Source organism: Fundulus heteroclitus, chromosome 16 (assembly GCF_011125445.2).
Source record: "Fundulus heteroclitus isolate FHET01 chromosome 16, MU-UCD_Fhet_4.1, whole genome shotgun sequence".
NCBI classification, from domain to species: domain Eukaryota; kingdom Metazoa; phylum Chordata; class Actinopteri; order Cyprinodontiformes; family Fundulidae; genus Fundulus; species Fundulus heteroclitus.
The window spans coordinates 16,096,907-16,108,290 of record NC_046376.1 but is presented as its reverse complement, the minus strand read 5'-3'; the positions used below and the strand labels follow the sequence as shown (position 1 = coordinate 16,108,290).

The 11,384-nt window shown below is 40.8% G+C and overlaps 1 protein-coding gene across 1 annotated transcript; it reads left to right on the top strand.

Moving 5' to 3' along the window:
• Window positions 1–295: 295 nt before the first annotated feature.
• LOC105937332 (hemicentin-1) lies at window positions 296–10,480 on the top strand (the record flags this gene model as incomplete). The annotated part of the gene is given in 10 exon segments (XM_036147880.1): window positions 296–455; window positions 1,757–2,023; window positions 2,098–2,424; window positions 3,585–3,797; window positions 3,916–4,140; window positions 4,234–4,497; window positions 7,613–7,876; window positions 7,961–8,119; window positions 9,885–10,088; window positions 10,238–10,480. Coding segments are annotated over 10 exon segments (2,221 nt in total), but the record flags the coding sequence as incomplete, so codon positions are not given.
• Window positions 10,481–11,384: the final 904 nt, after the last annotated feature.

Below are 11,384 nucleotides of genomic sequence, written 5' to 3'. Positions count from 1 at the left end.
CTGTTGAAATCCAACAAGTACTGGATCAGAACCTGCTAAGAACATTAGCTTGATTAACTGCTTTTTAACTGTGTCACACATCTAAGAGAGGCGAATAATATCACACTGCAAATAATCTGTCACCTACATTATCAGATAAAATATGAAAACAATTGCAAACATGCTTAAAACAGCACATAAAAAGCCCCTGTCGCCTGATAATCCTGAGTCAGTCTCAGTTTGTTTTGTGTGTGTGTGTCTGTTTTTTCTGCGAAGCTGAGCTGGCTCCATGTTTCCCCCTCCCTCTCCTGGTGTGTAAAAAGCCTTGGTCTCCAAGCGAGTCAGCACAAAGAAGCCCCACAAGAGGAGCAGAGCTGGAATAAACCACAGAAGACACACTTTTCACTCCAAAACGAATCCAATGACTGAGTGGATACTATTTGTTCAACTCTTTGCAGGACTCCTCCTAATTCCTGGTAGGCTTCACCTTCACTAATTGTTCTTGCTGTTGAATGATTTAACATGTAATTCATGAGATGTGTGTTTTGGTCATAGTGTGTTAATCCATTTACTACCATCTGGGAATGTTTTAGCAAAACAAAACAAAAAGCAAAAAAATCTAATCTGTATGAAAATAACCCAGAGGCTATTGTTTAGTCAAAGACCTGAACTATCTGTGAACTATAGATGCGGTACGTGAATCTATAGGAATCTGCAGAACGCTGTTTCATCCAGCAGGGGGCAGTGTAATGTGAAAAAAAAGCGAAGCGCCCTATTGCGTAAAAGCTTAGTTGCTTTTAGTCACGACAGTCTCAAATGTGGACGGAAATTAATAATACTGATTTTAAAAATTGCTCGATGAACCCTTTGTCACTATCAGAGCATATTCGATTTGGTTATTACTTTTAGAAATTTTGACGAATTCAAACAAAACCAAAAAGTAACATTAGGAAACAGAGAAATCTCTACGTAAACCTGGCCCAGAATTATTGCCGCTCATGAGTCTATCTCTACTACACGCCTGTTATTAAAAACTGGCTTTTAAAAAAAATTGGCTTCACATTAGTATTTAAATCATTCCGACATGAGGACACGCTGATGTCAATACCCTTGAAAGCAGAACTTATTCCTTAAATATGGAAAAGATGTAACTAAATTGTTTGTGAAGTTGACAAAGCAATCAGCCCTCCACTTTTCTTGCCTCAGCTGGGGTTAATAAACTACTCACTGCTGTTGTTAGTAACTTGTTTTTATTGGGGAGTGCACATGTGAAACCAACTTCACAAATTTTTTCAAGTTCTTTTTATCTTTTTATGGGATTCAGTTCATCGAGTATGATAGCCCTTTTTTATATTTTTGTTCAGAACATGAAGTTAAGGTCACCAGAACCCTATCTGGTTTACTTTCATCTATTTTTGGACTGTTACCTTTTAGGAAAACACTGTTGTTTTTGTCGGTCTAATCTGAGGCATTGTTCTTTGTTATATTCATTTTGCTGATAAAAAAGATTTGTGTATATTAGTCGAAAGCTTTAAAAGTACATGTTCAAATGCTTATCTTGATGTTAGAAAACAAAGATTATTGTATCAAACTTTGAGACCCTTTTGGTCCTTTGATATGCAAACTTTACTTTTGAACAGAGCTTTAATGAAGTTTTCCAGTTCTGCAGACACAATTTGAAATGGGAAGATAAATAAAACAGAAATCAAAGAGGACAGGGACTTTTCCTATTTAATCATATCAACAGCGAGCATGTTGCTGTACTTTCATGTGGCAGGTGAAGATGCCTCCTGTGCTGTCGAGCTGATCCCACCCCGCGTTGTGGTGAAACACGGAGACCCAGTATCAGTCAACTGCAGCACATCAGCAAGTGACGTTGCAGGAGTCGGTTGGGAAGCTTCACAAGGAGGCACAGGCATCCGGGAACAGAGATCTGTGATGTGGACAGTTGAGAGTCTAATTCAGTGGGATATTAGTCCCAAATGCTTCCTCAACGATATACACGGAAAGCAATGTCTTACCAAACTGGATCTTGTAATCTACAGTAGGTCTGGCAGATTGAGCACACATCAAAAATGCTTCTTTAACTATGTCTAATCTGCCTTTGCTTTCTTCCAGCCTTTCCAGAAACCATTAGCATCAGCTCCAGCGCTGACTTAAATGAAGGAATTAGAGAAAACGTGGAGTACAACTTCACATGCAGCATTCTCAATATTGCACCAGTTCAAAATCTCACGATAAGGTGGTACAGGGGAGATGCGCTCATTCACACAAACACTCTTCAGAGTGAACAAAAGAAACCCACAAACCAGACGTCTGTCCATAGTTTTACACCGACGAGACAGCATGACGGAACCACTATCAGATGTGAAGCGCACATGGACTTAGGACCAGAAGGTTCAAAGTTTAATGCATCTTCACAGGAGCTAAATATCAAAGTTCTGTGTAAGTAATAAACATCCCTTTTTTTCTTTGTCTTTCCTCAATTCTACATGATTTCATGTGTACCGATTCTGCATCCGGTAGTCGCTGCATTGAGGAGACCAAACCGTAGAAAAATAAAAACTCCAGCTATGCAGCTTTAGTTAATTTTCTACGGCTGCCTTCACCCAATAACAACATGATTTAATCTCACACTATGCTATCCAGATGCTGGAATCTTGAAACTGAAAGAAAAACTGACTGGATGACTCCACTTTCTGTTTCGCCTGGCTAATAATTATCTTACCACTTATGGGCACTCATAGGGCATTTAAATTGAATCCCCAGACCAGACTTTGACATCACAGAAAGTACCCCCCCCCCCCCCCCCCCCATCTAGATGTAGGAACACTGAAACTAAAACACACAATACTGATGCCAACACATATGTGCCGTTCAGAGAAGGAACACAGGAAAAACAACAAGCATGCTTTAAACTAGGGTTGGGCGACATGGACGTTAATTTTGATGATATATTGTGCTACTATTTTTTTGATAACGATAAAAGTGATGAAAAAAAGACTATTACCGGCTTCTTCTTGTAGTCTTTTTAGGTAACTGGCTGTGCCTTCATGTCAATTATTGCCCCATAAATACAAATACTGTCCTTAAAAGACACATTTAATAATGTAACATATACTAAAACAAAATTCTAAATATGTTTCATCAGGACACAGGTCACATAAAGAAATTAGATTTTTAGCACTCAGCTGCACACAGTAATGGCATTTCTTTGTATTTTAGAGATTACTGACATTTATTGATGCCCTGAAATAACAGACAGTGGAGAAAATTGCTAAAATATCAATTGTAACCATACTGGCAGTTTATGGGGGTTTTCAGACATGACTAATTGGTATTTATCGTTGTCATTATAAACCCAAATCCTTATCATGATGAAAAATTTTTCACGATAGTTTAACGATAACATAAAGGCCCAGGCCTACTTCAAACATGTGACAGGACCTTCTACAAAAACCCTCTTTTAAATCCTGATTCTCACACCCAACTGCACTTGTTTTTCTACACACCAAGACGTGTTTCAAGGTAGTGACAGGAGCTGAAGCGGCCTCCTTGTTCTTGAAATAAAATTAAATTAAACTGTTTGCATTTGTCCATGCCAGTTGGACCTTATATCGAGTGCAACACCATAGAGGTTCAGGAGGGAGAATCTTTGGAAGGGAAATGCAACGTGACAGGGAACCCCCCTCCGTCGGTTGTCTGGCTGAAAGATGGACATCCCGTAAACCTGACGGACCCTCTGAGAAGAAATGACACGGGGACGTATGACGTAAAAGCTGATGCAGTTGAAGAGAAAATCCAGGTTGATGTGCACTGTGAGTGTCATTCCTACATGTTAAATGCTCACTTCAGCCAAGCATTTAAAACCTTTGCCAGATGATATGTTGTTGGTGTAAAGCGAGTTTAAATAGCGTTCTAGGTTTTCCATTACAGATGGACCGGAGTGGATGTGTCCAGATACTTTCACCGCTTCAGAGTACAGGCCACACAACCTCATCTGCAGTCAGGGTTTCCCAGAACCTCAGGAGATCTGGTACAAAGATCACGAGGAGGTCAAACTTCCAGACATCCTAACGAGAAGAGACGCGGGCCAGTACTGGGTCACAGTTTCTAACAATCTGACAACCCTCAACTATACAGTAGACATTGTCGTTCATTGTAAGCACTTCATGGATTATTCTTGTTAAGATATGCATTATGTCTTGTGTTTGCTTTTCCTCTGATTTACATGTGCTCAACTGATTCTTGTAGACCCACCGTCTGATATAGTGGAGCTTGAAGACTCTGAAGTTAAGGCCGGAGAAGGTTTGGTACTGAAGTGCTCATCTGCAGGCAACCCACGCCTCAACTACTCCTGGACTTACTACAAGACTGAAAATGTGAATGAGAGAACTGAAGACGGAGTGTCTGCTCTCGTCATCAACAACGCCAACGGATTCAACATAGGTTCCTACACTTGCCATGCTTGGAACGAGAGAGGAAATGTCTCCAAAACAGTTAGAGTCACCGTCAAAGGTAAGCCCAGCGTGATACCGTGAACTGATTCATGTAGCAGAGGGGACACGTCGAAACAACCACAGACTTTCTTTTACCATAACCTGCTAACTGTTTTCTTCCCTGTTTAGCATGTGGACACATTTTTAATTATGCATAACATGAAATGATATAAATAAACATCCACAATCACATATTCTAAAATCTCCTTAATGTCCTTAAGGACATGGTGTATTGCATCATATGCATTGCTAAAGTATGTATGCCCATTTCACTTTCACCTAATGTTGCGTTACAACCACAAACTTCAGTGCATTTATCCGTCCATTTCCCATACCTGCGCTATTCTGTGGAGGGTTGCTGGGAGCTGGTGCCTATCTCCAGCAGCCAATGGGCGAGAGGCAGGGTACACCCAGGAGAGATCGCCAGTCTATCGCGGGGCAACACAGACAAACAACCGTGCACACTCACATTCACATAGGCGATTTAAAGCAACCAATTAACCTAACAGTCATGTTTCTGAACTGTGAGGAGGTCTTTTACCTGGAAAGAGTGCACGCTAACTCCATGCAGAGAGAATCCAGCTCCAGCCTGGGGTTGGAACCCAGGAACTTCGTGCTGCAAGGCAACAGTGCTACCAACTGTTTCTTTGTTTAGATTTTATGTAATGTTTGGATTTCAGTTCAGCCACCATAAAACAATATTGTGTGAAAACTACTTTTGCAGCAATTAGAGCTCCAAGTGTTTTGGGGAGGTCTCTGCTGGTTTTTCCTTACTAATGCCCACTCTATGAAATAGCTCAAGCTCAGTCAAATTAGATGGAAGGAGCCTCTGGAAATCTGTTTCTTCTTCTTCTTATTATTATTATTATTATTGCACATCTCCAGGTCTGGACTTTGACTGTGCCATTCTAACACTTGAGTTTGCTTTGATTTGAAACATTTGTTTGAGCTGTGTATTCAGTAAATGTTTTTTTTCTATAATTTATATGAAAAAAAACAACAATTGGCTCGTAGGTGTAATGTTAGTCGCAAATACTCTACTCAGGACTTCATTATCTAATGTCAATTTATATGCAGTAAATTGTGCCCGTTCACAACAAAACACACCCAGGGTCTTTTATGAACACACACAAAAGTTTCAATCCACTGGCAGTCAATGCAATTCTTCACAGTTATATCTCATAACAACTCACAATGGCTGCATCTCAGTGAGCTGCTGAAAGCCCTGAAGTTCGCAAACGGCACTGCAGTCATTGGTCTGATGCAGGACAATGATGAGTCTGTGTAGACTGGCTGATCTATTGGTGCTGTGATAGCCACGATGGAGACAGATGTGTGAACCTCTGGAGAACACTCCTTACACTCTTCCCTATTACCAACTTCGACAACCCAGTGTTTACAGTGTTTCACCCAGATTCTTAAGATCAGCCTTTTACCAGGACCTTAGGTGGTCCTCACGTATTGACTGTCTGGAGGAAGGCCCAGAAGTTTTATTTCCTGCAGCAACTTAGGAAATACAAACTGCCTACACACACCACAAATATTCAGTCTGTCCATTACTACCTGCCGCGGTTCAGCCACAACACAGGCCAGGACCAAGCTGCAATAAACAACCTGGTCTGCAGAGAAGATCCATCCAGATGTTGTACTAAACATGAAGCGGGGAGCTAACATCTCTGTGGACTCCAAGCATCTTGGAAACCACCTGCCAGTTTGAGACAGGTGGTTCAGAGGGCTGTTTGAAAAAAAAAAAAAAAAAACACTCAAGTTCAAGTCTTTTTATTTAAAAAACAAGGCAAAGTGTTATTATTTTTAATTATATATCATTATATAAAGCCTGTAAAAACAAAACCCAGTTCCTTGCATGTATAATATACTATAATATATTATAATATAATAAATATAATAATATATAATATAATATAATATAATATAATATAATATAATATAATAATCCCTTTGTACTGTAGCGGGGTAAATCGCTTCTTTGATACGGGGGGACCCGGGTTCGAGTCCCGGTTGCGTCTGGCGCAAAAACTCAGGCGTAAAAGAAGAAGGCATTAAAATACACCAGATTAGTCACTTTGAATCATCAACTCTTTATTCCGTTGCGTGTTTTTTTTCCTTTCTTTCTCCATTTGGCTGCAGGCAGCACAGCTTGTTGCTCAGCTGCTACATTTATAGTCTCGGTGGGAGTGTGTGGGCATGCCGTGACTCTGTGCCCAGTGTTTTTGGGGAGGGGGGGCTGTCTTCCTCTCTCCACCCGACGAGGAGCGCCTCGGAGCCTGGAACTGTAGCTTAGCTTAGCGTGTTGCTCCTAAACAAGTCTCCATAGTTCCATTCAGCCCGCCTCTGGCTGTTTCCGTGCAGCTGAGGCGAAGCGAGAGAAACTCCGAGAGGAGTAGAGGAGACGAGACAAAGCCGGAGAAACTACCCCTTTAACTGTATTCCCGATGGAGGACTTCAGCTGTCTTCGCCTGCTCTCGGTGCTTTTCGTGTTAGAGCTGCTGTCGCTTTCTAACGGGACAAACTCCAGTAAGTTTTGGCTCTTTCATGTGCGCACTTATAGACCTGACGTTTTACGTTTCTGGGGTCGGGATCAAAATGGCTCAGTGCCTAATGCTGAATGTTCAGGTTCCCTGCTTCGCCAGGAGCAGATTTTAAAAAGCACAGCCGCGTTTAAAAAAAAAAAAAATAAGTTCATTAGTATGCATATGATGGACTATACACATGTTTAGACTTTGAACTGCATCAAAATAGTTACATTACACGCAGAAAATCAGAAAACACTGCTTTTTCCAATATCTATAAAGAAATAATTCACAATTGTTATTTAAACAATGACACAGAATAATTTTTCTGTTATGATCTAAGGAAAATGGATTGTTAGAATATGACGCACTTATCAATACCAACCACCTTTAGGAATGGTGGGCAACAGGCCGAGTATGCGGTAAAGGAGGGGCCACATCCTTTTCCTGTTGCCTGCAGATCTAGCAGTCCATTAAGGACCTTTTGTCTTTTCAACGCTATCTAGCTAAGAAACTATTGCTGCACGGAAATGTTGCGTTATAACAACGGCCGTGGTCGTTCAAGTGAAATAACATTTTCTGTTCCCACCCTGTTTTCCACAGGTGCCGAGCAGGAATGTCCCATTGAAATACAACCAGACACAATGGTGCTGGAATACCAAAGCAGAGGCCAGGCTGCAGTTTGCAAGCCCCGAAACGCTGACTCAAACGTTAAGGAAATATTCTGGCAGATCCAGCCGGACAGAAATATTTCCAATGAAAGTTGGACACCTGACGTGAGCAAAGACTGGGACCTAAGTCCTGTTTGTCACGGAGACTTTAAGGGAATAGGACGGTGTAATAAAACTTTACTCTACATTCTTTACAGTAAGCAGGCCTGAATTTTGTCCCCTCTTTGCCGTTACGCTTGACTGTATGAATTTTAACTGTTTTCACTTAACTGACCCGCAGAACCACCAGAAAATGTCTCCATCGACACCAAGGATAATTCAACATCCACAGTGGAGGGAGGAGTGATGGAGCTGAAGTGCAGCATTAAGGATGTGGCTCCTGCGGAAAACCTCAAAGTACATTGGACGTGGCAAAAAGGGAATGAGACTGTTGAGCTTGGTACAGGATTTGTTTTTTTATGCTTATGTTTTTTTTTTCTTCCAAAAGCGGACAATTAACAGTACATTAGCGTCATTAGTCTAGAGCAGTGCTTCTCAAATAGTGGGGTTGAAGGTATTGCAGGGGGTGTAAGAACAGCCTTGCCCTTTTTTGTCTAGAAAATACAGACCCTCTAAATCATTCTAAATGTGACAACAGCACCCCCTTGCTGTTTGGTCTGTTCCTGCGGTCAGTAGTATGAGGAATACTGTTAATGAACTCCTAAAAAAGTACAAAACTAACTGAAGTTCGTCTTTAATATGAATGGCTTGATATTATTTTTGCCATATGAAATTTAAAGCTAGTCAAAAGTAATGTGCCATCTTTCCAGATAGAGCGTACTTTGTCCGCAGGCAGTGAACATTTTTGTTTCATCCTTTGTTTTGACAGCAGGTACGAGTCAGGACAAAAGCTATAAATATTGTTAATATTATATAGTTAAAAAACAAGTTGAAACATTCTAGTTGCTGGAAACCATTGTTGTATGATATAAATGAAGCATATATATGTTATTTGCAAATTTTTCTTTCTTCAATGGGGGGCTCAACAGAAAGCATTTGAGAACAACTGGTCTAGAGTCAGCATGCTTCTTCGTCATATTCCACATTTTAAAAAAAATCTTACAAATATCTTCGGTTTCATTTTTTTTGTCACATCTAAATGTTTAGATTATAAATGAAACTTTAATATCTGAAATAACCTGAGTAGATACAAACAGCAGGTTTTCAGTACTGGTTGCATTTGTTAACAGATAAAAAGAAGTCCTGTGAGAAAAACCTGAACCTAACCTGTTCCACAACAACTGCCAGCAGGCATTTGTGAGATGTAGCAGTGCGTTTTTTTTTTGACACAATCTTGCTGAATTGTTTTCCCATAGTCACAGTTGAGGCTTTTCAAGCCTCAATCATATATCTAAGGTCATTACACAGACTTTGACTAGGCCATAATACCTTCATTTCTTCTTTTGTTCAAAGCCATTCAGATGTTGACTTGCTGGTGTGATTTGGTCCTGCCACAAAACCCTAGTCTGATTAAGCTTATTATCACTGACTGGACATTCATCTATCTATCATCCATTGTCTATACCTGCTTATCTATGGTGGGTTGTGGGGGGCGGGTGTCTATCTCCCAGCAGTCATTGGGCGAGAGAGCACTTTTGGAGAAATTTTGGTCGGGCCAGAACTTCTGGGAAGTTTTGCTACTGTTACATTCTCTATTTGTGGATGAGAGGATTGTAACCCTTTTCAAACTTCTAAATGTCAGTGGCCCTGTTTCTTATCAGTTGTTGAAATGTCTTTGGATCAGTGCCTCATCCTTTTGCTTTTTGGGATCGTTTAGTTACCTTCACTTTGTCAGACAGGTTCTATTTCAGTGCTTTCATGATTCTACAGGAGAGGCAGTGATTAGGTTGCGCTGTGGCTAGTGAAACTGAACAAAAAATCTGGTTAATCACAGTTATTTTATGATTTAAAAAGGGGGTCAATTAGTTTTTAAAATAGTGCCAGGCTGGTTTCAATCACTTCTTTCCCTTCAACACATCTCATCCACATTAGAAAACTCATGTTTGTATTTCTTTAAGGTATCCTTGCCTGATATAAACAAATGTTTGATGAGCTGAAACGTGTATGCGTAACAGAAAAAAGGAGCAAAAACTTTTTTTTTTTTTTTTTTAACGGGACTGTACGGGACGGAAATTAAGTGTTTTTCTTAAAATCTAATTTTTTAGGTTCAGTGGGAGCAAACAATGCATCAAGCTGCAGCTTCCCTAAGAAGAGATCGCCTGTAAATGTGGAATGCTACATGAACATCACTTTGAATAGGACTCACCATGGGACCGAGGTCAGATGTGAAGCTGAACTAGACCTGGGACCTAAAGGACCACAGCCTCCACCATCTGCGAATTCCTATTCATTCATCCTCAACGTCACCTGTGAGGAATACATTTACTTCACAACGCTCAGTGTTTTGAATGCTTCACTGATGGACTTTTGTCATGATTTATGGGGCAAAGTTCCTATTTTGGGTCACATTAGATTAAACATCATTAGCTCACATTTTCCGTTCTTTGTGTCTTAACAGATAAACCCAAGATTAACACCACAAAGCTTCCGAAGTCGGTCCCAGTGATCAGAGGTTATAAAGAGGAGCTGGTTTGTGAGGCTGATGGCAACCCGCCCCCAAAGATCCAATGGCATTATAGCTCACGCACAGCCTTTCTTGGGTCAAATGGCACACTCATTGTGAATGAAGAGGGCACCTACAACTGCACCGCTGAGAACTATCTCAGCCGTGACACACATGTGGTTCAAGTCGAACTAAAAGGTAACTACAGTTCTGTTGGAGAAAACTCGTCTTTGCCAAAAGGGGTTTTCACAGAGAGTTCACACTTACATAGAGATACACTTCGACTGTGGATCTCCTGTTGTTTAGATGCACGCCGGTTTGATTCCGTTTTAAAATAAATGTTTTTGTACATACTCGGCGGCAAAACATTGATGCAAAAACTGCAAAAATTCAACCTGCTGATTTTTTTTTTAAATAGGAACAAAGAGAGTAAGGGTCCAAAATCCTGTTGTCCATGAAGCCATCACATGCTGTGCCAGCACAGGCTAATGCTTGCCTGCAGTGATTATGACTATCGCACATACATATAAAACAAAAATAATACACAAAGTAATACACAAAACGAAGGTTAGCCACAATCAGGATATTTGCTACATTCTGTCCATGTCTTTAAGTGGTAGAGGTGATTGATTTGACTGCTATGGAATGAAAAACTGCATTTGGCTTTAAAAGTTTGTGACCTTTTACTAGATGGGAGTGGAGGGAAAAGAATGTGTCCGGGGTGAGTTGAGTCTGTTGAAATGGAGCTGGCTTTCTGTTGATGTCTGCAGGTGTAAATCACCTGATCATCAGAAAGGGCAGCAGCAAGCCAATAACCAGTGCCACTGACCTCAAAACACACTGAAGGTTCTTTCTGTTCTCTTGAGAGAAGGTGGAGAACCACACAATGCAGCAATACACCGGTGTCATCAGCAAACCTCCCTATGCTGTTGCTGGAGTGACTGGGGGAGCAGTCATGAGTGAATATTGAATAGAAAATGGGGCTGAGGACTCAGCCCTGGGGTGTCCCTGTGTTCAGAATAAGGATTGATGACGTGTGCTTACCGATCCAAACCGTCTGAGTAAATCCAAAATCCGCCCGCACAGTCAGGGCTGAGCAGGG